Genomic DNA, 26,293 nt, shown 5'->3' on the forward strand with positions numbered 1-26,293 from the left:
ATATCTCGGGGTTGGAGGAAGCTGGAAGTTTCTCATGGTTGCGTGCCTTCATGTCTAAACAAAGCATATCTATACGAAGGAAATGTTTCCAACAGTTGCTTTCTCTGCATTATCTCCTAAACGTGGGTATTTCTTTTAAAAGATGGCATTAATGTAGATTGGAATAACTCTCGGCACTTGCAACCGATTCATATGAACTTATTATGTGTCTATGATTTAATTAGGAACTAAATTGAAAGGATTGTATCAGATAATATTTTTCTGCTCATTTTCCGCTTTTCATCTAATAAAAAGATCACATTTTTGTTTGCAAAGAGAATACGTTTTTCACATCAATGTCTTCAAAAAACGCACTACGTGGAAACATACTGTTATGTTCCATAAACATATAATTCTTCTAGAGTACATGACACAGAGAATGATATTGATCGATATTTTTCGCCTTCTACAAATACTCCTTTAAAAACTAGCAAAAGAAACTATTTTGTGAGGACTAGAGAAAATAGGTTGCCTCCCTTCCTCCGAAAATTCTGTCTATCGCAGGTTGTCTTCTTAAGAAGGATAAATAAAAAAAACTAGTAAAGACTAGTAAAAGAAGTAAAGAAGAGACTAGTAAAATAACTAGTATAAAATAAAGATTAGTTAAAACTAGTAAAGAAGGGGGCAAGTTCCCTTGCCCCCTTCTTTACGAAAAAAAAAGCAAAAAGTTTCCAGGAAGTTCCAACTCGATACAAGAGCTGTGAGACAAAGCAGGGTGTACTTATAAAAGTGCGTATAAAAATTGACACCTTATATGGGTGTAATAAAAATATAACCTTATACGCGAAAACTAAAATTTGTTAAAAAACATAAAAAAACAGATTTTGGTGGGCCCGTAGAGCCCCACAACCTGCGCATGTGCCTGAAGACTGGAATATAATGGACTTTCTTTGACAGACTGGAAAAAAGCTGCAACGTTTTACGTTTTTATTGCACGGGGACTGCACGTATAAGGTTATATACTTATATTTTTATACAAAAATGCATATAAAAATTGACACCTTAAAAAATCGCCATAACGGTCATCTTTAGATGACGTCTCCCGTTTTTCTTCTTCGTCTCCTATTTTTGGCAGTTTTACCAATTCAGCCAATATTTTTTACCTTTTACAAATAATTCTTCCAAATATCGTTTAGAGATGTCGCTTTACTTTTCCGCTGTTAGGGATACTTTTACATTCATACTATAGTTGTCTGCCCATCTCCTGCATTTCGTCTCTTAGAAAGCATGTTATGTTAATGGTGTAATCTTATGTTATGGTGTTATGTTAATGGTGTAATGTTATGTTATGGTGTTATGTTATGAACGAATGTTATGTTATGGTGTTTTAGCAAAGAGAGTGCAGTTTTTCACACGAGCATACTCCAAAAAGCGCAATGTATGAAAACGTACGGTTACAAGTCCTTCGAAGAAAAATTTTGGCAAGTAGTTTTGGATTTTGCTTTCTCCTAAATTAGGTAAACATAACGTATTGTCATGATCAGGTTACATACTGCACTGACAATCTTATGCATTGGCAACTTCCTGGCCCATAACCTCCCCCAGCTACTACGCCTACTATAAGACAGATAACCGTCGCCAAGTCCATCGTCTGCTTAGAAGTAGAAGAGAAGAATACAGTCATAAAGAACGAAGAGGCTTCAGTCAAGTCAGTCAAGATAATCTTATGACTTATGGTATGCATAAGTTGATACATAAGTATGATTAATTTGAAAAGACTTGTTCCGCAAAACAAAATTTTCAAAGAAAAGTAAAGAGCTTCATTAAGCCAAAAATGAGCAGAAATAAAGTCCAATAATCTCATAAGCGTAAAACTACCAAAAATCGCTATCAATAAATAAATGAAACCAAAACGAACAGCAATTACAATAAATAGCTGAGTCAAACTCAAAACGAGCAAAAACTAACATGAGTAGGGCTGATAACCCCCAGGCCTTCTCAAGACCAGAACACAATTTGCGCTTTACTAAAAAAAACGAAAAAACGAAAAAAGAAACAAAAAACAAATGACCTTTGATTGTCAGTTTAATTGACATATACTGATATTTATTCCTTAAAGTTTTAATAATTTTTTGTTTATGAAAATAAAAAAAGTGAAAACATTGAAAACATATTGTCTTTTCAATAAAGCGCAAACTATGTTCTGGTTAACATATTGCCTTTTGGTCAGTAGAACATCCATCTCATAAGGTCCTGGAAGTTTCAATTTAACACGATTAGCCATTGCTGATATGTCCTTTTGATAATCTGTATGTTCACATACTTTTTGAAATTTTCATCTCAATGCTCTTACCCTTGCAAGTAGGTGCAATAAAAGCATTTATACTAAATGTAGCAGTGACAGCAGTATTAGCAGTAGTGTGCACATATTGCCTTTTGGCGAGATGATCTTCCCTTTTACCCAAATCATGTTCTTGAGCTACGCTATTAAGACAATGTTCATGCACATAGCGTCTTTTTATTTATTCAAATTTTCCCTCAATACTGTAAATGGAGTGTTGTGGTAGTTGTAGTAGTATTGGTGGCATGCAAATATTGCCTTTTTGGTCATCTCCCTTATCATTTCCTAAATTTTTCAAATTAATATACTCAGTTATTCCTGTTTTACGACCTTTTGACAATCCGTATACACGTAAAGTGTTTTGATTTAGTTCAACCCTACCCTCAACATTCTCTGAAAGGCTCGCCTGAATGCTCTTCGTCTTCTTGGAAAGTAAAGTTCAAACATGTATACCTTTCTCAACAACATATACTATGTGTAAACAACGAATGAATTGTCTAACTTACAGCACTGATCCTGAGGACTGCGGGGAGGTTGACACCCCCAAAGACCGAATTACTGGACCTTTCAACAATTCTGAACGAAATAACTCTCTAAAGATATTTTGGGGAATGAGGGGCTTGGGAGGGGGCTGTTTGACCTCCATTCAATTATGACTCTAAAAAGGGCACGAAATCTTCCGACCTCCGATCAAATGAGCTGCATCCGATCCAAAGTTTATACGACCACTCGTTCCATAAAACCTTATATAGCCCGGGGCATATTATGCAACCCTTGCCAACGGGCTCTTGCCATTGTGTCCACACTAGAAATTGTTATATGAATTTTGGACTATTAGTAACAAAATGGCTATCTCACAATTTAAATTGAATGCATTTTGGGGAAAGAGGATGACAGGGAGGGGAGCTAGTTGCTCTCCATCATGTTTTACTCTTAAAAGGGAACTAGAAAAATACATTTCCAATCAATTGAGCTTCTTCTAAAGTTCACACGACCACCCCTTCAATAAAGACCTTATATGCCCCTGGGGCACACCTTAAAACCCTTACCCCGAGACTCTGGGGGATTCTGTCGACCCCAAAGGCATTATTATATGATCTTTGGACTATATGGCTATCTCAAAATTTACATCGGATATGTTTGTGGAAAATACGACGTGGGGGTGGCTGGATGCCCCCGATCACTTTGATTCTCAAAAAAGATATTAAAACATCTGATTTCAAGCTCAATGAGCTCTTTCAAGAGTTTATACGACCAATCTTTCGACAAAACCTTATATGCCCCCTTGCGCTGTGGGCTGTAGAGGGGGGGGGGAGTGTCATCCTCAAAGACATAATTCCGGACCTTTTAACTACGCTGAACAAATGGCTATCTCAAAATTCTGATTAAACATGTTTTGGGAATTGATTGGAGTGGGGGACTTGTTGCCCCCCAATCACTTTTGGCTATTAAAAGGGCATTAGCCCTTTGAATTTCCAATCGAATGAGCCTTTTTCGAAGTCTCTACAACAACAAATGGCCATCTCAAAATTTATATTAGATCCATTTCGGGAAATTAAGAGTTGGGGGCGGGGTATCCACCATCTGACCACTTTGAATCTTAAAAAAGGCATTAGAACTTCTGATTACCAATCCAATGAGCCCCTCCGAAGGTTATACGACCACCCTTTCGATAAAAACCTTACATGTCCCCAGCGCACAATTTACAACCCTTGCCCTGAGGGCTATGGGGGGGTGTCATCCTCAAAGACATAATTTCCGGACCTTTTAACTACTTTGAACAGAATGACTATCTCAAAATTTTGATTGGAGGTGTTCGGAGCAATGGTGGAGGTGGGAGGGAGGTTAGTTGCCCTCCAATCACTTTCGACTATTAAATAGGACACTAGTCCTTTCAATTTCCAATAGAAAAAACCTTTTTCAAAGTTTCTACGAAAACTTCTTTGATACAAAGTGCTAAAGGGTGCGGTGATACAAAGGTCTAAAAAAAGAAGGAGAAAAACAAAACATTGTGTCCACATCGCCCTTTACTTAGGCAGCGCTAATGCGCTGCCTACGATATGCATAACTATTGCGTTGAATAATTTCTCTGCCATGTCATTGAGAGTTTTGGCGTGGTCATGAAATCATTGCTTCAAAATAGCTTTTTAAAACCATAAAATCATAAATAAAACCACAAAACTTATAAAAATATAAAAGCGAAAAAAAAACAAGTTCTACTTATAACAGATTATTGGATTTTTGCAAGATGAACACTAGGCTAAATAAACCGGGCTAACCGTGTTGCTAAATATCGGAACTTCATTTTACTATCCGTAAAATTACTCTACATATTTCTGTAGCTAAAGACAATTGAACATTTTTATACCCAAACCACGGCTGGTCTCTCATAGGACATACCCCTTAAATTTTAAATAATAAATACGTTTGAGCCAATCGGCTGGTACCAGCAATCTGGTACTCGTTTACCAGTACTTCGTCAAGCAAACGTCACTATCAACAAAAGCCGGTCTGGGTCTGACTGAAATCCTTACAGCCTTATTTTGTAAAACGCGCAGTGGGTATACGAGTGGGTCGACGGTGATCGCCAACACCTAAACTGTAACAAATGTAAAAAAAATATGGGTGAAAAAGAGAATAACAATATATTCAATATCCTTTTTGCGGAAAAAATTAACTGAATATTTCCAAAACTCAAAAGGAACTTCTTGTAACAATTCATAGAAAAAATGAAATATTACAGTTTAAAAAATAGTCTTGAAACTATTTGGCCTGAATGCCACAGAAAATTCCTGTCTTAAAATTGCACTTCAAATATTCGGTAGTTAGTGTTTTCTTTGGGTGAGAAAACTGCACCCACCATACAGATCAATTTTCAAGAGGTTCTGTCTCGTAACAAAACACCCTGCTAAATTACCACAGTCAAGCTATTCCACATATAATTATTGAGATAAACAAAATAATTTATTTTAGCCAAACAATGGCTATACAAAAGAATATCTATAGTAGCACTGATCACAATACAACTTTCCCAAATCAAAAGACATTAAAATCCGTAGCCTTGATATTTAAGACTGGGTGGTGGACTACGCAACTTTTTTTTCGCTTATAAGAGCAAATATCTCTTTTTTAGAAGAGGTATATACTAATATACACTTCTCAAATATAAAATTCCTTTTAGTTTATTTGGATTTTATATTGTGCATTTCGTAGGGCATTTTAATTGACATTTCCTTGCATGATATATGATCCATGGCTCATGCGTGCATGATGACAGCTAAGCCAGCTAATAATTGAAAATTATGATATTGTTTTGGAGTAATTGAAGGTTCAGTATTAAAAGCCTCGCTATTTAGGACCGGGCGGAGGACTAAAAAATTGTTTTTTTTTTTCGTTTATAAGAGCATATACCCCTTTTTCAGAAGAGGTATATACTAATATACACTTCTCAAATATAAAATTCCTTTTAGTTTATTTGGATTTCATATTGCGTATTTCTGGAGGAGGGAATAAAGTGGCCAAAAAATTTAATTTTATTCCACCTAACAGTTTTTGACATTTAACTCTATAAGACATTCAACATTAACATTTAGTGATTCCACAAGATTTTAAAAGACATTCAGCTCCATAACCTTGCTATTTGAGATGAAGTGGTGGGCTTGGAAGCTTTCTTTTAATTTTAATTTGTATATATTCTCTTTTAGTTTAACTAGTAAATGCGGTTTTAACTTCACCTTCTGGTTGTGGATATGACTTACTTTACTGATGATTTTTATTAGCGTTGGTGTTACCAATAAGCAACAATCCATACTTAAAAGTTCTTTTGAAAAAAGGATTCCCATAGAAATAATTACAAAAAAAAAATAAATTAGATAAAGCAACACAAATTATACACCAGCATAAAATAAACCATAGATAGTTACTGTATAAACTTCTTTTAAGAGACAGGCCTTAACTTCACAGAAAGTATATATTTAAAATCGGTGTAAAAAAGAAATGGTTTTTAGGAACTAAGAAATAAATGGAGTGTTTTCCACAAGGGGATTTTCCACGCGGATAATTTTCTGTGGGGATGAAAGTTTCCACGGGGAACTTTCCAGGAAAAAATTTACAGGAGGCAGGAGAAGGGGATTTCCTGGCATGATTTGAAAAACGATTAGAAATTAAATAAAAAGAAAACGATTTTTCTCCACCGAAAGTAAGGAACTACATTCGAATTCAAAACGAACAGAATTTTTTCAGGAGGGCTGCCCCTTCCTCAACCCTCGCTGTTTCCGCTAAAATTTGACTTTTTGTCCCAATTCCTTAAGAAAGATTGTTCAACTTAAGTGCCGTTGAATTTGAATGAGATATGTTTCTGAAGAGCTTTATGACTTTAGCGTAAAGAGCAAGGGTTGAGGGGGGGGGCATACCCATTTATATACGGAATAATCTCTGTTCGTTTTAAGTTTTAATGTTACTCCTTAATTTCAGTTGAAATTTGTATTTTATTTTCTCATAACAAAAAGCCTTTTGAATTATCATAGCTAAGCTGTCGCCCCCCCCGGATTATTTCACATAAATCAATAATTCGCTTCAGCCCAACAACAGCAATGAGAAAAATCACTATGCAAACACTAGACACAAAGCACATGTCCAAAATCAAAAGACAATAACTCCACACATCCGATATTTGGGAAGCAGTATTTGAAATATTCAAACCTACAAGATTGCCGATTACTTGCACATCAAAAAATGAATGCGACCCCCCCCCCATGATTGCAACACAGGTAAAGCAGATATTCTTTCAAAAAAATTATTGAGCAAGCACATTCACTGAGAAATGACGAGAATGAAATCACGTTCTTTATCAGAAAACTCCTATGAAAGCTCGTAGAAAGAGAGGGGGGAGGGCATTTATTAAACGTAAGACCAAAAAATGTATGTTTCTCTTTAACATTCCTTCATAGAATGAAGAAATAAGGTCAAATGTAAACCTTAAAAAAAGAAACTGGATCTAACTTTTTTTTTTCAATAACAGCTTAGAGAAGAAAAAAAAAATCTTCATGCAGTTTATGAAAAATAAAACTGCATACATGAACAAAATGTAGAACATTTTAGATTCACAACGTGACTCTACCTGACAATGTGGTTGCAATAATTCAAATAATGTTATATGGTGTTTTCTGCAAAACAGGGTTCCTTGGTCATTATAGTTAAAAAAAACAACGATTAAATGCTTCAAAATAATATTAATGTATTTTTAATAATACATTAAAGTGATTGGTGCTATATACGAGAATAACACTGCTGCGGTTAAGGTAGGAAATCAGGGTAGCAGCTGGTTTTGTATCAATCAGGAGTTAAACAGGGTTGTGTTCTATTCCCCTTTTTTACAGGTCATTTTAATGGAATTTGTCTTAAGGAGCAAAGGAAACGTAATGGGAGACCACGGAGTCAAATATGGAGGAAAAACTCTCCTGGACTTAGATTATGCTGATGATTTAAGCATCTTAGGTGAAAGTATGAGAAAATGAATGAGCTTTTAGAGGTTTCAGGAGTTCAGGGTGCTAGAATAGGTTTCAAAGTTAACATTAAGAAGACTAAGTGAGTAAGGCTAGGAATAAGGAAGATGAAAAGGTGACATTGGACAACACAAAAATTGATCAGGTGGGCAGCTTCACTTACCTTGGTAGTATTATTAGTAAAGACGGTGGGAGCAGTGAATTACGGGAGATGTGAAGATGTTTCACAGTTAAAAAAAAGTTTGTAAGAATAGGAAGACAAGTCTACAAACCAAGATTAAAATATTGAAAGATACATTGATGAAAGTGGTCAACTATTGCTCTAACGCATAGACGCTGCGAAAAGCGGATGAAGATTTGCTAGATGTTTTCCAGAGAAATTGCCTACTAATTGTTCTGGGTACCCGGCTGACTGATCATATTTCAAACAATAGGCTGCACGAAAAGTGTGGTTCCATCCCACTTTCTAGGACTATAATGAAAGAAAGATTGAGATGGCTAGGGCATGCTGTGCGGATGACAGATTGCCAAAGATTATCTTTTTCGGCCAATCGTCTAAGGCTAAGCGGAAAGCAGGTCGTCCTCATCTCAGGTGGGAGGGCGTCAAAAAGATTTAAAGAAAATGGGAGCTTCCTGGGGGAGAGGTAAAAAGGGAGGCTTTCAAAAGTTTGGGATGGAGGAGCGTGCGTAGCTGTGTTGGCCTCAGACGGCTTGGTGATGCAGTAAGTTGTTAGTAGTAGCAGTAAAAAAAGCAGGTTCTAAATGTTTACACCCTTCCTCCATCTTTCGTGCATTTATTTTTTGTATCCCGAATTCTGAATTCTGTAAATTTAGTGGAACATTTTCTTTGACAAGCTTCGAATTTAGGGATGTTTTATCAAAAATTATTTTTTAGATTAATTATGTTTAATTCAATTAGCGAAAACAATGACTTTGTGTTTTGCTCGTTTTAGAGCATGTTCCTGGTGGAAACTACAATTTAATGCGAACTAATTGCAAACCTGGGCTTGTTCATTAACTAATGCCTTATTACACATTTTAATAAATATTAAAATAGGAGTAATTTACCACTTCCCTCTTCAATGCTTTTGTTCCTTTTTTTTATAACGAAATGTTAATTCGGTAGGTTTAGTAGAACATTTTCTTGGACTAGCTTCGAATTTAGGAACTTTTCCAATCTAAATTATCATTTAGATTCATTTTATCTAATTTAATTAGAAAAAATGACCTTATGTTTTCCTTATTTTAGAGTGTGTTTCCAATGGAAATCGTAATTTAATTCGCATTTACTTCAAATTTAATGAAAATAAAAACTCCGAAACTGGTACTGTTTATTAGCTAATACCTGAATAAGCATTATGATAATTATATATAATAATAATTATAATATTATTAATTACAATATATAATAATATTATTAATAATTATACCATATAATCATAAAATAATTATTATATTACGTGCAGTTTTAATGAATAAAATATGAGGGTTAATGCCTTAATACTAATTAATTGTGATATGTTTGGTCATTTGCCTCCATTTCCCTAGTTTGATGATGACTGTGCAGAAGTTCATACACCTAAGATGCTAGTTAACCATTTAATACAAAGTTAATGTACGATCATCCAAGCTATTAACTCGCTCTCACCTGGAACGAAAAATCTAATTTTTATTAAATATTGTAAACTTTTTGTCACAGCGGGAACGCACTTCTTGATACATAGCTTTCATTGGTGTTTTATTGGGCATGCCAGCTAGCATGAGAAAATATTAGATGGCGTGCGCATCGAGATGACTTCTTGGTTATTTGTTACTGAATTATTTACTTAACTTTAGCAGATAGAATGGGTGCCGGTAAGCGGTTCACAGACAGCGCCTATCTTGGGTGAATAGAAAATTAGATGGCAATATTTTTGCACGAATATTAAAATTTTTGGCATTTTCAGCTAGCTTTACAATGGCAAGCCTATATACTTCTCCAATTCTAGCAGATTGTAGGCGGACTTACGTCTTATAAAAGTTAGAGCAATATGATAGATGCTGGAATAGCATCTGATGTGACATCAGTGTCAAGAGTTCAATATTTCTAAAAAAAGAAGAAAAAAAAAGGAAATCCGGCTATTGCTCGAATTTTGTAACTTTAAGCCTCTACAGGCAAACAACCCCCTAAACCAGACAGTTAATTTTAAACTCTTTAGAATGGACTAATAAAAACAGGAAACGGTAACAGATAAATGAAATTCCAAATCTTTGTTCGACTGCAGTTATTTTAATCTACTAAACCGAGAAGTAATTAGTAGGTTATCTCGCGGAGTAAATTTCTTCTCGTATATCTGTTCGTGAAAATAGACTAAAATCCCAATATTAGGACAGTGGCCACCAGGTACTTTCTGACAAAATGTTTTTAATTCAAATGCATCTTTCCCTAAACATGGATTATAAGAAAAACCCATCAAAATTTAATCTTGGACATGATGTAGATAGTTTTAGATACGACTAGGCTAGTTGGGATTGGCGGACTACAACCTTAGAAAACTTCTCTTTTCAACATTTAAGCTTTAGCAGAAGTTAATTTTACAACCTTGGTTATTTAAATACAAATCTTCTAATATATTCTTTGGAATATATTATTTTATGTTTCATGACAATTTGAAGGTAATTGTTACTGAGAAAATAAAGCTAAGATCAGTGGCGTCATAAAAGCGTGGGGGGAGGGGCAAATGTACGATTTTCTCTATGAAAATATCAAAAAACAAGGTCGTAATGCCGTCCCCCATCCCAACAGACGCCTCTAAAATTTAGTTAGAATAATAAATGAAAGACTTCAACTTTTACAAAGATGGATTTTTCTCTCAATGTCCAACTGTAGTATAAAATGTTATCAATTTTTTTAGAATATTACAATAAATACAGAGCTACCTTAAGTGACCCAATTATTCTTTTAATTTGTTTTGTCGCAGCCCAAGGAGGGGATGAGTTGTATTTTTTTCTAAGTTATATGTTTTTTTAAGAATATACAGACCCCAAAAAGTTGCCATCCATAAATATTATAATAAATATATTATATATGTTATAATATAATAAATATATTATATATGTTATAATATAATAAATATATTATATATGTTACAATATAATAAATATATTATATATAATATAATAAATATATTATATATAATACAATAAATAAGCACTGTGCTGAATATAATTTGTCGCAATCGATCATTGATTTTCATATCCGGTGCTCAATAAAATATATTTTCTTGAAAGATATTAAATAAAATTTGTTTTTTCGACTGACAGTAAAGAGCAGTTTTAAAAGCTTAAATGAAAATAATAATTCCGCATATTAAGGGACTTCCCCCCTTCTCAACACCTTGATTTCTTTTTGTCAAGCAAAGAAAAAGAAAAAAAAACGAAAAAAACAGAATAATATCAAAATTATGACAAAAACATATACAACTAATAATACAATAAATATTCTTTTCAGCTTACTTCATAACAACTATCTTAAATAGCTACAAAAACATGAAAGACATCTAACTAATTTTATGTGGCTGCTTGACTTTCCCTGACTTAGATGTCACATTCTTTGGTTTAGGAATATCTTCAGGGCACAAGCACCAAGGGGAAAAGGTCCTATCACACTCAAGATGGATATTAAATAGCGTGGCACTCTCACCATTTGATGTTACTGAATACTGGCCAACAACTTTAAAATTCACATTGTTTACACCAGAGTCGTAGTCTCTACGCAAAGAGGCTTTTTTCTGGTCGTAGCAGTAACGGTAGTCTCTTTTCCTTACGCGGGCATTATGCATATGTCTAAAATAGAAAATTAAATGAAAGGCAGCCAAAAATAATTTATCATTTAGTTACATTGTCTCTTTAATCATCATTTTATTCACTAAATTTATTTAGTTATGAATATTAGTTAAATTAAACTTGTTTAGGTGCAAATGATTCATATAGTTAAATTAATAATTCAGTCAACCTTGATTTAGATAAGTCAAAACTAAATGAATTTTTCTCATTTCAAAGCATCTTTTCTTTAGACAGGCATTGTGCAGATGTCTAAAACAGAAAATAAAATTCAATAGGACAATATTATACACTGACTCTAAGGTGCACATTCAAACCTTAGGGAGATCAGATGATTTGCAGGAGGGGGGGATCATTACACGAAAGGAGTATATTTTATGTCACTACTTCTTAATTTGTCCTGGGAGAGAGCGGGGGCCCTTCGGGCCAATCTCAGTGGGAGGGGGGCGAGAGACCCAATTTTGATAATCAGCATAAACAAGCACAGATTCAATCCTTTGGGATTAGGGAGTCCTAAGAAAAGTGTATTTTATACTACTATTTCTCAAAATTTTCAGGGCCACCAGCACCCTGGTATAGCACTCTGTCAATTTTTATCGTCCCTCTCTTGCTTAGCAGGTATAGTAACGAATTAAGTGAATCCTTCTGCCACACCCACTAACGATGTTGAAACTTAGTTATTCTTTTGTTTTGAATTTTTATTTTCTGCTTCTTCTCGGCAATCCTACTCTTTAAGTTAATGAGCAGCAATTCCACTTTGCTATTTATGTAAAATTAAATAAAGAATTTATCACACTGCTTTAGGAATGAAAGTGCTGACATCTATTAACTTGCTTAAAATCATACATTTTGAGTTCAAACATTTTAAAATGTAATCGTTAAAAAAAAACAAACAAAAAACTTACAAACTGCATTAGATATTGTCCTGTAAAATGCTTTCAGTAAAATATTAGCAAACCTTTAGCGTAGAGTGGGAGTGAAAAGGCTAGCAGCCCCTACCATATACAGGATAATGTTCAGCAGAAGTTAACTCTTAATACAACAACTAATAGTTAACTAATAGCTGCTCTAACCTGAAAGTGGTACTCAATTTATTTCTTCACTCACGTGGTCGGATAGATGGCATTTGAAGAGACCCTAACAATACGAGTAGACCTATGTACAAGTACTGATTTACAATTGAAATATACATTGACGATAAATACAAGCTGATAAAGTTTATTTCAAATTTGAACGTGAATTACTGAGCTAGGATAATATATTTATGGAATTATCAAACACTGAAATAGACCAAGTCACGTGCCAAATAGAATAGCCCAAATAGAAACAGACCAAAAAATAGAAATAGAAATAGACCAAAACACTGATAATAGACCAAGGACAGTGAAAAAAATTCTGATTGTTTGAGTTGGTTAAATAGAACTCATATCCTTATAGTTTAGGGGAAAAAACCCAGAATTCAATTTCTAATGAAAGAGAGAGTCATATGCAGGTATGCAATTTTTTGTCAGTAGCGGGCACCAAATTTGAAAAAAAGAAACATGGGTGAAAAATCAGATACTCTTAAGATATATTACTTCAAACAGCTTAGGATGGCGAAACTTCCTTTGGAGGTATACTTATCTTTGGAACCGATAGATTGTAAACGTTCGAATTTTTATGGACGAAAGGCGTTATCAAATGTAACTAATTAGCTTTGCCTATTTATTTTCATGACTCGACCTGACAAAACATCAGAAGCTTCTGTAGTGCAAGAAAATCGAGTCTCAACAGAAAAAATGTATATTTGTCTTGGTTAAAATCTAGATTTTCTTCCTGCGGGCCGACTTTCAGAATCAGAAAGAAACAAATCAGAATCAGAAACAAATCGGGCCGAATCAGAAAGAAACAAAGGGAAAAAAAGCAACAACAAAAAAAGCTACAATTCAGCGACGCAAAATGAGACTTAAATGTATAAAAAAAAGAGTTTTTTTGAGACATTCAATTTATCTAAACAGATCAAGTAAAGTAATACGGGTGAACACTCGATGGCAACTGCTCTAATATTTCGAAAAAATCAAAAGAAAAATATTAGACAATCGCAGTTACAGCGAAAGAATAGAACTAAAATGGGTACAACGGCACCAATAAGAAGATTGCTAGATTAACGTTTAACGATTTCGTTTACGAAGATTAATTTTCGCCAAAAATCACCAAGTCAGATTAACATTTATAATAATGCGTCCAATTTTTGTACGGATTGTCTTTGTTTGTCATACATTACTTACAGTCATACCCATACCATTGACTAGGTCAAACTGAGAACTGAAAAGACAATTAAGACTAAATGGCGAACAAATGACAAAGTAATTACAAAAACAACAGAAAAGCATCCCTAATGAAAAGCTTTGACTTACTTAAAAGTATTCGTCGAATCTGTCGTCAAGTTTCCAGGTCGTTGGATTGTAATATTTGCCTGTTTTAACCTTACATAGAATTCATCGTCCTCCAATCCCCAGCCCCAATATCGGTTGCTCATACCATTGACTAGTTCAAACTGAGAACTGCAAAGAAAAATAAATAAAATCATTCATACCAACATGCATTGCTTATACTCATACCCATACCATTGACTAGTTAAAACTAAGAACTGCAAAAGCAAATAAATAAAATAACTTATGCCATGACTCATTACTTACAGTCATACCCATACCATTGAGTAGTTCAAAGAACTGCAAAGACAACTCATTTATACCGTGAATCATTAATCATTACTTATACTCATACCCATACCTTTTACTAGTTGAAACCGAGAATTTCAGAGACAAATAATAAAATAATTCATACTTTGACTCTTAACTGATTACTCCCGCCTCATTGTTGCTTATTCTATATTTTCACAATATGAAGATATCATTGCTTATGATGTTAAAAACTTGAGAGAAACAGCACTAAGTAATATTTTTCTTTGCCAGGGCATTGTTGATTAAAGCTAAAAGATAATTTATAAAATAAAAAAAACTTTTTCAAAAAAGAAAAAAAAAAATACTACAAAGGGATACGATCTATTTATTTTTGGTATATTTTACGTACCAACTCTTAAAAAAAAATAGCGATTTAAAAATTAATTTTAAATAAAAGAAGTTCAAAATGACAGCAATACTAAGAAAAAGACACAATCTACTCATTTTTGGTACATTTCACCTAACAACTTTAAAAATGAAAAGAGCTCTTAAGATAACACTTAAAATGAAAGATTTTTTGCTAGAAAGATTACTATGACAAAGACAATCTATTTATTTTAGATATGAAAATCTTAATGTGGATTCTACTATGGATGCCTTCTCAAAAATGTCGATGCAAATTTTTAGACTAAGGTATTAGGGAGTCTAGCAATTAACTTGAACTAATATATGAAGTAACATAATTGATCACAGTATGTTTTTTTAAATAAAAAACAAAAATAATGTTTTTACAAACAGAGATAGCATCATTCCAGTGTGTCTGAGCTTCCCTCAATACTAAGCGAGATAAGTGCTTTGTCTGTACTTATCTCACTCGCCTGAATTTACCAGTCTATTTGAATCTACTTATATAATGAGCAGCAGAATGTCTCCGACAAACTTGTTTGTGGAGCAGCTAGGTGCAGCGGTCCGTTCTCTGGATAGGGATGTTTTAGTTCTGAGTTCAATAGAATTGAGCTTGATGAGATAATTATGAGGAGCAGAGTACGCCCAATAAATTTGTAATCATGATATTTCGGATGTAAATGTGAAGCTGTTAGGTGAAGCGGTCCGTGCTCTGAATATTTCTGTTCTGAATTCAATGACAGCAAATACTGACTGACTGGCAAAAGATTATGTTAGGTTAGGTTAGCAGTGGCTAGGTGTAGTGGCTCATCCTATGGATAGGAATATTTTAGTTCTGACTTCTATGGCAGTAAATAATGACATTGTGAGCAGCAGAATGCCTCAACAAACTTGTCATAGCGATATTTTGGATGCAAGTGTGGAGCAGCTAGGAGTAGTGGCTCATCCTCTGGATAAGAATATTTTAGTTCTGAATTCAATGACAGTAAATAAAGACATTATGAGCAGCAGAATGCCTCAACAAACTTGTCATAGCGATATTTTGGATGCAAGTGTGGAGCAGCCAGGAGTAGTGGCTCATCCTCTGGATAGGAATATTTTAGTTCTGAATTCAATGGCTGTAAATAATGACATTATGAGCAGCAGAATGCCTCAACAAACTTGTCATAGCGATATTTTGGATGCAAGTGTGGAGCAGCCAGGAGTAGTGGCTCATCCTCTGGATAGGAATATTTTAGTTCTGAATTCAATGGCAGTAAATAATGACATTATGAGCAGCAGAATGCCTCAACAAACTTGTCATAGCGATATTTTGGATGCAAGTGTGGAGCAGCCAGGAGTAGTGGCTCATCCTCTGGATAGGAATATTTTAGTTCTGAATTCAATGGCAGTAAATAATGACATTATGAGCAGCAGAATGCCTCAACAAACTTGTCATAGCGATATTTTGGATGCAAGTGTGGAGCAGCCAGGAGTAGTGGCTCATCCTCTGGATAGGAATATTTTAGTTCTGAATTCAATGGCTGTAAATAATGACATTATGAGCAGCAGAATGCCTCAACAAACTTGTCATAGCGATATTTTGGATGCAAGTGTGGAGCAGCCAGGAGTAGTGGCTCATCCTCTGGATAGGAATATTTTAGTTCTGAATTCAATGGCAGTAAATAATGACATTATCAGCAGCAGAATGCCTCAACAAACTTGTCATAGCGATATTTTGGATGCAAGTGTGGAGCAGCTAGGAGTAGTGGCTAATCCTCTGGATAGGAATACTTTAGTTCTGAATTCAATGGCAGTAAATAATGACATTGTGAGCAGCAGAGTGCCTCAACAAACTTGTCATACCGATATTTTGGATGCAAGTGTGGAGCAGCTAGGAGTATTGGCTCATCCTCTGGATAGGAATATTCTAGTTCTGAATTCAATGGCAGTAAATAATGACATTATGAGCAGCAGAATGCCTCAACAAACTTGTCATAGCGATATTTTGGATGCAAGTGTGGAGCAGCTAGGTGTAGTGGCTCATCCTCTGGATAGGAATATTTTAGTTCTGAATTCAATGGCAGTAAATACTTACATTGTGAGCAGCAGAATACCTCCAACAAACTTATCATAGTGATATTTAGGATGCAAGTGTGGAGCAGCTAGGTGCAGCGGTCCATGCTCTGGATAGGAATACTTTAGTTCTGGATTCAATGGCAGTAAATCTACATCATGCATAGCAAAATAATCGCAATCTGGGCAGTGTTGTTTCATTAGTCGGAAGCCTGAGTTAATAAGAGATGCTCGATTGAAGCGATACCCGTCCCCCTAAAAGAAGAAGATGAATATAGAAGACTAAGAAGTCGAGAGGCGAAAGAGAAAAAAGGAAGAAGAAAACTAAGGTAATTTCTATACCCAGTCTTATTAGTAGGCATAATAAGAAGAGGTGTCTAAGGCCATATATAGCTACAGTAAATTCAAAATAGTGGCCTAAATGCAAACTAACAGGCCTAAAAATGAAAAGAAAATGGAATGGCTCTGAATATTTTTTTTATTGGCTTTAATGAAACAAAACAATACCAATACGCCAAAAATAAACCATTGTCTTGTCAAACTGATGAATTTCTCCAACCACAATATTTAGGTTGAAATTTTAGCGTCTAACTAAATGCCTAACGCCAAAAGATGAGAAAGCAAAGGACCGGATTTAAATATTGCATGAATTTTCAATAGCTTCAGGCAAGCTTAAACAACTGCTTCAATTACGATTCATAAAAGGAATGTAGATTGGTATAAAATAATGATGTGTTCATAAAAAGAACAATAGTAAAACCTAAAATTTCAAAATAGACTGCTGACACTGAATACATAATTTATTCAAAATTTTATTACAGGTTGAAACGCAACTACTGTCTACTTAACTAAATTTTCGACTAGGATTGCTTCCAAAATCTCATTCTAGTGAATTATCTTTAGTGAGGTTAGTCAAACTAGGCAAGCAAAATTAAAACTAGGTCAGCAGAAATTACACCGCCCTTAATATTTCTCATAAATCGTCTACTGATCGAACAGAACTACCAGGCTATTGCAATGTCATAAAGAGCTGTTCAAGATCTCACTTAAAAGCTAACTTTTATATCTATGTACTTTTTACGAGCCCGTATTGATGACGATGTCAGTAAGTCCCATATAGCACTTTTTGATGCCATATCAGGATTAGAAAGGCTAGGGATCATGAGACTGTACTTCCATTATCTCCATGGTTGAAGACCTTAAACCTAAGTTTTAAAATTTCCCCTCCCATCCCCATAGTAGGTTTCACAAACCGTGGGAAGACTAGCAGAAGTAGCATGCCATTGCAGCATCATAGAAATATGTTTAATAGCTCATTTAAAGCACTTGATCCTATCTACTTGCACTTTGCAAATTTGTCTCAATAACTCCATCAAAAAGGCCCATGTCGTACCAAAAATAGCAGTATTTCGCACTATATTTGAAGTAGAAATGCTAAGAAGCATGAAAAGAGTACCATACGAATCCATATGGTTAACAGCTGAAAAGCAGACGTTTTACAATTCCTCCTTTTAATACACCCCTTGGAGTCTTTGTTTGACTAAATTTCAGATTTTATATATATATATATATATATATATATATATATATATATATATATATATATATATATATATATATATATATATATATATGTATATATATATATGCCCAGCGGCTTCGCCGCCGGGTCTCGCACTCGGCACGCGACATATATGTATTCCCACTGTCACTTGTGCTCTAAACGAAGACAATTTGAGCCTTTTCTTAAAGTCATGACGTCCAAATTCATTTTCATTTTGGACTTGCTCATATGCTCTGTGAAAGACATAGCGCCGAACCTTTGTTTCTTTTAATTGTTCAGGTGGTGGAACAAAAACTCCTTTTTCTTCCAACGATTTATCTAGTCCAGGTTTTTGATTTTCAAATGTGTGGCAGGCATTGATGATCTTATCCATGTCAAAATCCAAAACTGTATCATCACTATCATTTTCAATTTGTTTGGTTCTAACCGCGCATGTCTTTGCTTTTCATTTTTATTTTTGACTCGCTCACATGTTCGGTGTCGCATGTCTTCTAACCGCGTGTATCTTTGCTCTTCATTTCATTTTCGACATGTTTTTGGGTTTTGACTACTTCAGAAAATTTAGCAATGACCTTTGCTTTAGCTGTCCGTATTAGTGTTGTCGCAATTGATGGTCCAAGTTGTCGATTTTCGCATCTTATCATTTTTGATAGTTCAGGTATTGGTTCCAAAGAATCAGCATTCATTGTAACTGTAACTATAAATTTTCGTTTTTTGTGTCTTCTAACAGACATTATATTATAAAAATAATTTATGCGTTGGAAACCCAACAACCTTATTTATGCTATGCATGATATCATAAAAGAAAATAATCTTGTTTGAAAATATTTATTTGAAAATAATGCTTACATGATTTACTAACATAGTAACTGACGTCATTTGCAAAAACCAAATTTAAGGCTCTTAACGAATTTTATCAGACCGTTATTTACGCGAGAATATATATATATATATATATATATATATATATATATATATATATATATATATATATAACAACCTATTTTAACAAAAACTCTTGTGACTTCTTTAGTTTCATGGCCTTGAAACAACAAATCTTTGCATAAGGTTTATTGTGTATATTTAAAAAAACTAAAAACAAATAAAAGCTAATAAAAAAAGACCCTAAATTTGTAAAACTCTAAAAAACTAGCACTTTACTGAAAATACAAAATCAAAGCATCAAAACATGATTAGGAACAGAAAAGTCTTTAAGTACCCTGTGGAAAATAAACTCCTAATTTATAAGACTCTTGATAGTATTTCACCAGCCCTGAGACCAATAAATTTTAGTATACAATTTAGTTCTCATAACACCTCAAGTAAGATCAGCTTTCAGTAAAATTACTGAAATTTAAAACTAATTAAACTAAAAAATTAGTTTTTAATTCTACAAATTTAGAGAAGTAAAAGTCAGGTTATTTGGAAAAATGCAGATCTATGTTGCATAGAATGCAAAACAATAAGTTTTGTTCATAAGTTTGATCTTTGCTCTTTGGGCCTACTTCCACCAGAAAAACTTTTTTTTAGATTAACCTTAGAAAATGGCCGTTTTTAGGTGTGAATAGACCTAAGATGGGTCTAGGGGACAAAAAATATTTTTATTTTGTTTTTGGTACTTTAAATGCCATATAATTCATTTTCATGTCAAGGTCACTTCACCTGGGGGTCAGTGTTGAAACCTGTTTAAACAAAGTTTAAACAAGCTTTAAGCTTAGTAAACAATGAGAAATTGGGTATTTAGTCTACATCGGGTACTGATTCAATGAGACTCCAGAGGCTCAGATTAATAAAAAGAGGCTCAGACGCCCTGGTAAAGGTTGGATGGCCAGTTCTCTCCAAAGACTGATCAAGATGCAGACGTTTGAGTCACAACAACTTGGGGTCGAAACCAGATAAAGGAACAAGCTAAAAAACATTTACATTTTTTTTTTACAGTACACAATTGGCATATTATTACCTGGTTGATAACCAATATTTCTGAAGTGACTCCCTGGTTACCAAGGAACTTTTTCATATAAGGTATAAATTCTAGAAGTTCTTCAAGTCTGTCTCGAACAGGAATGATTAAAGCCAATTTGTGACTAGGCTTTGGGATGACTTCAGATTCAGTACTGATAACATCTTTCCTTTCATTTAGACACGGAGGACATACAACTAAAAGACAAAAAAGAAAACTTTCTTAGATTAGCATCTTGAATTTTCTTCAAAAATTGTAAACTTAAAAAATATTCGTTATGTATGTAAACCCTTACAGGTAAATACTAATTTAATCCTTGTATTTTTCTATATAAATAATTTTCTAATGTAGTTTTAATTTTCTGCAAAATTTGGGCAGGTAGAACAAAGAGCTATTAGAAAACTAAATAAAAATTTTAAGCGACGCTTCAGAAACCTAAAACACCTAGTTTCTACACCTTATTTTTTTTTTTTAATCAGCTTCCAAACACACCAGCACTCACCAGAAGGTCAGAAGATATGAAGGAGGGGAATATATCCCTTAAGATTAGTGCAAAAGGCTTCTCTTGTCACAGAAAAATTGTCATTCTAAAATGTACATTTCTAGCAACCAAGCTCTCCCCCCCCAAAAAAAAAATAATATCTGATACGTAAAACACTGGTTGCATGTATCCGTGGTCTCAAAATTTTCAATTTTCCTTAAAAGGGTTTTCAACAGGATTAAGACAGGATTTTCAGCGGGATTAAAAGGATTAAGAGATACTTGCAACTTTGCTTCTCAGGACTGCAAAATCTTTTATTCTTTTGGACAAGAACAATAACAAACGCAAGATAAAAATGTTATAACAAATTATAATAATATAAATAATAATAATAAATAAATAATAAAAACATAAATACATAGCTAAAATAACAATAAAACAGAATAATTTAAGCATTACAAAAATAATAAATAAAAAAATAGAAAAGCATTTAAAGCAATTAACAAAGATTTCTAAAACACTATAGTAAAATAACTTGAACTTTATTCTTAAGCATGATCCTCTTTTTAATTTTTTAAATGCTTTTTTCAATATCTTTTTTTAATTTTTTCAATGCTGAAATAATTTCTGCTGTATAGTGTATGCAGTCTTTTTGTGTTGTTTTGAATTTTTCTTTATTTAGTTTTTGTGTGTGATCTACAGCATTGTTTTTTTGGTTTTGTTGGTAAGGGAAACACAATAAATTATAACTTTCATGTATTTGTTAAATAAATCACCTTCCAGTACCGATTAGATAATTACACAGAACACAACCTTTAGCCTAGAAGACTCCACTGGAATGTTGTGCCTACAGAATATTTTTAAAATAGGTATAACTGTATGACTCTAAAGTGTTAAACAGGCCATGTCCCAGAAACTGTTTTATTACATGCCTCTTTTGAATCAGCAAAATTCAGCTAATGATCTTGACCTAAACTTTAGTTCATTTTTGTCGTCCTGCAACAAGGCATAATAGATCTGCCTTCCAGTGGAATAAATACAAGATAATGGAGCTAAGGCTGGGTTTTGCGTGTTAGAGTTTTGATAAATCCCAAATTGAATTTGATTCAAAGTATATTTATCATAACTTTATAATTGTTTATCTATTTCTCCTGTTTATATAGTAGGTTTAACTAAAATTATCAAACAGTTCATGGTAACGAAGGAGCGACCCAGCTTAATAGCAACCGAAACTCTAAAAAATGGAATTTTGATGTCAACAGATGCATCAAAAGAATTAGATTTTTATGGTGATTTTAAATATATAAGTTTCCTCAAGTTTAGTCCTGTTGATCAAAAGTTATGAGGCTGAGAAAATTTACCTTATTTAGAAAAACAGGGAAACACTCCCTAAAAGTCATAGAATCTCAATGAAAATCACATCATCAGATTCAGCGTACTAGAGAACCCTACTGTATAGGTTTCAAGCTCCTATCTACAAAATGTGGAATTTTGCATTTTTGCCAGAAGAAAGATCACGGGTGCTTGTTTATTTGTTTTTTTTTTTTTTTACATTCCCTGTGTCCCGGTGTCGTAAGTCGTTATGCGCCATATTAGTTACGCGCCATTGTAGTTGTGTCCCTGTGTCCCGATCGTCATTTATATTCCCTGTGTCCCGGTCGTCATTTGTATCCCGGTGTCCCGGTCTGTATATACATTCGTTTTTGAATTGGTTTATGATGAAATAAATTTTTTGTTTTTTTCCTTTTTTTCTTTTTAATTTTTTTTTTGGTTCTTACCTTTTTTTAGCTTCTTTAGTTTTTTTCTTTTTTCTTTTTAGTTTTTTTTGTAGTTTTTACCTTTTTTAGTTTTTTTTTATTTTTATTTTTGTCAGTTTTCTTTTTCTCCTTTATTAAATTTTTTGTTTTTTTCCTTTTTTCTTTTTAGTTTTTTTTTAGTTTTTACCTTTTTTTAGCTTTTTTACTTTTTTTTCTTTTTCTTTCAGTTTTTTTCTTTTTACCTTTTTTTTTTAGTTTTTTTGTAGTTTTTACCTTTTTTAGTTTTTTCTTCTTTTGTATTAATGCTAAAGCCAAGGTTCGAACCTGGAACCTCTCTGACCTAGAACCTGGAACATAACGCTTTACCAACTCAGCTACTTCGGCTTGAATACATTTACCTTTTTTAGTTTATTTTTATTTTTATTTTTTTAGTTTTCTTTTTCTCCTTTATTTTTGCTAAAGCCAAGGTTCGAACCTGGAACCTCTCGGACCTAGAACCTCGAACATAACGCTTTACCAACTGAGCTACTTCGGCTTGAATACATTCGTTTTTGAATTGGTATATGATGAAATAATTCAGACGTCATATGCGGACAGTGACGTCACTCGACAGACACACATAATTTTTTTTTAGTTTTTTTTTTATTAGTTTTTAGTTTTTTTCTTTTTATTTTGCTAAAGCCAAGGTACGAACCTGGAACCTCTCGGACCTAGAGCCTGGAACATAACGCTTTACCAACTGAGCTACTTCGGCTTGAATGCATTCGTTTTTGAATTGGTATATGATGAAATAATTCAGACGTCATATGCGGACAGTGACGTCACTCGAAATACACACAGACAACTTATTTTTATATATAGACTAGCTGTTGGTTAGACTAGCACCCCAACACCTAGTTGGTGGGGGCGCTTCGCGCCCCCCCCAAGCCCCCCCGCGCGCGTAAGTCGTTACGCGCCATATTAGTTACGCGCCATTGTAGTTGTGTCCCTATGTCCCACCTGTGAATATAGATATATATATATATATATATATATATATATATATATATATATATATATATATATATATATATATATATATATATATATATATATATATATATATATATATATATATATATATATATATATATATATATATATGTTTTTAACTACGTAAAACTTGCGAATATACAACATTCTTTGCTGTCCCATTGTCTGTGCATATAAATAGATTGTCAGGTTTACCGACTCTTGAACATGCAACATATAATGGTCCATGGGAAAACAATCCGTATTCAGATCTATACCTCATGATTCTAATGATTGCCCTTGAGCTTTGTTGATGGTGATTGCTAATCGACCATTCCCTGAGTCGCCATCGTCATTTATATATCCCCCTGTGCACCCCGGCGTCCCCTTTGTAGTTATGTCCCTGTGTCCCGGTCGTCATTTATATTCCCTGTGTCCCGGTCGTCATTTGTGTCCCGGTGTTCCAGTCTGTGATTTCTCTTTGAGTGTCCCGGGCGTCATTTATATTCCTTGTGTCCCGGTGTCCCGGTCGTCATTTATATCCCCCTGTGCCCCCCGGCGTCCCCATTGTAGTTGTGTCCCTGTGTCCCGGTCGTCATTTATATTCCCTGTGTCCCGGTCGTCATTTGTATCCCGGTGTCCCGGTCTGTATATACATTCGTTTTTTAGTTTTGTTTTTCTCCTTTATTTTTTTCCTTTTTTCTTTTTTTTCTTTTTTAGTTTATTTAGATTTTTAGATTTTTTAGTTTTTTTATTAGTTTTTAGTTTTTTTGTAGTTTTTTTATATTTATTAATATTTTTTTAGTTTTCTTTTTCTCTTATTTTTCAGTTTTTTCCTTTTTTTTAGTTTTTTCTTTTTTAGTTTTTTCTTTTTTAGTTTTTAGTTTTTTTTTGTTTTTTACCTTTTTTTAGTTTTTTTTAGTTTTTTAGCTTTTTTAGTTTTTTTATTAGTTTTTAGTTTTTGCCTTTTTTTAGTTTTTTCAGTTTTTTTTAGTTTTTTACCTTTTTTTAGTTTTTTTTTTAGTTTTTTAGCTTTTTTAGTTTTTTATCTTTTTAGTTTTTTTTGTAGTTTTTACCTTTTTTAGTTTTTTTTCTTCTTTTGTATTAGTGTGAAATAATTCAGACGTCATATGCGGACAAACACGACGTCACTCGACAGACAGACAGACAGACATAACCCACAAACAACTTATTTTTATATATATTTATTCATATTTTTTTAGTTTTCTTTTTCTCTTTTATTTTTCAGTTTTTTCCTTTTTTTTAGTTTTTTCTTTTTTAGTTTTTAGTTTTTTTTTAGTTTTTTACCTTTTTTTAGTTTTTTTAGTTTTTTAGCTTTTTTAGTTTTTTTTATTAGTTTTTATTTTTTTTGTAGTTTTTGCCTTTTTTTATTTTTTTCAGTTTTTTTTTTAGTTATTAGATTTTTACCTTTTTTTTAGTTTTTTTTAGTTTTTTAGCTTTTTTATTTTTTTTTCTTTTTAGTTTTTTTTTGTAGTTTTTACCTTTTTTAGTTTTTTTTTCTTCTTTTGTATTAGTGTGAGATAATTCAGACGTCATATGCGGACAAACACGACGTCACTCGACAGACAGACAGACAGACATAACCCACAAACAACTTATTTTTATATATATTTATTCATATTTTTTTAGTTTTCTTTTTCTCTTTTATTTTTCAGTTTTTTCCTTTTTTTTAGTTTTTTCTTTTTTAGTTTTTAGTTTTTTTTAGTTTTTTACCTTTTTTTAGTTTTTTTAGTTTTTTTAGTTTTTTAGCTTTTTTAGTTTTTTTATTAGTTTTTATTTTTTTTGTAGTTTTTGCCTTTTTTTATTTTTTTCAGTTTTTTTTTAGTTATTAGATTTTTACCTTTTTTTTAGTTTTTTTTAGTTTTTTAGCTTTTTTATTTTTTTTTCTTTTTAGTTTTTTTTGTAGTTTTTACCTTTTTTAGTTTTTTTCTTCTTTTGTATTAGTGTGAAATAATTCAGACGTCATATGCGGACAAACATGACGTCACCTGATCCACAGATCCACACACAGACAACTTATTTTTATATATATAGATATAGATACGTCAGTTGACAAACATGACATCAGTCGACACACAAACATGACGTCAGTAGACAGACACACAGACAAACAACTTATTTTTATATATATAGATTGGTTATTGGGAAGTATATACGTTTCAGGAAACGTTATATGTTTTCAGAAGAGACTTTTCTGGCGGGGGAGGTGGTAGGGGTGGGGGTAGAGAGTTACGTGGAAGGATCTTTCCATGGAGAAATTTTTCATGGGGGAAGTGAATTTTCGATAAAGGGGGTGCCAGATTTCCCAGCATTATTTAAAAACAATCAGAAATTAAATAAAAAGCCAAGTTTCCTCAACTCAAAGCAAGGAGCAACATTAAACTTAAAACTAACAGAAATATTACGTGTATGAGGGGATTCCCCCCTTCGTGAATACCTCGCTCTTTACGCTAAAGTTTTTTTTTGGTACTTTCAAAATAGCTATTTATTCTAATTAACCGACCTTTGTGATTCAGGCGTCATTCTTAAGGAATTCAAACAAAATTCAAACTTTAGCGAAAAGAGCGGGTGTTGAGGAGGGGACAGCCCCTTTCATATACAGAATAACTTCTGTTCGTTTTAAGTTTTAACGTCGCTCCTTACTTTCAGTTAAAAAATTTGTTTTTTTTATATTTAATTTCTGAACGTTTTTTAATTAATATAGGTTTTGATTTTGACTCACCGTACATG

At 33.3% G+C, this 26,293-nt stretch overlaps 1 protein-coding gene across 4 annotated transcripts in view; it reads right to left on the bottom strand.

The window, feature by feature from the left end:
• The window catches only part of LOC136041677 (xylosylprotein 4-beta-galactosyltransferase-like), a 50,529-nt gene that overhangs the window by 14,084 nt on the left and 10,152 nt on the right, over positions 1 to 26,293 (bottom strand). For 2 of the 4 annotated variants that reach the window (XM_065726399.1, XM_065726398.1), the window contains exons 2-5: positions 20,294 to 20,490; positions 16,792 to 17,024; positions 14,043 to 14,189; positions 11,507 to 11,649 (exon numbers count right to left, since the gene is read on the bottom strand). In XM_065726399.1, the coding sequence (XP_065582471.1) occupies positions 11,507 to 11,649; positions 14,043 to 14,189; positions 16,792 to 17,024; positions 20,294 to 20,490 (720 nt within the window). Of the gene's footprint in view, positions 1 to 5,470; positions 11,650 to 14,042; positions 14,190 to 16,791; positions 17,025 to 20,293; positions 20,491 to 26,293 lie in introns of those variants that run through there. The other 2 variants (XM_065726400.1, XM_065726397.1) reach the window with 2 other exon arrangements.

This window comes from Artemia franciscana, unplaced genomic scaffold (genome assembly GCF_032884065.1).
Source record: "Artemia franciscana unplaced genomic scaffold, ASM3288406v1 PGA_scaffold_32, whole genome shotgun sequence".
Classification (NCBI taxonomy): domain Eukaryota; kingdom Metazoa; phylum Arthropoda; class Branchiopoda; order Anostraca; family Artemiidae; genus Artemia; species Artemia franciscana.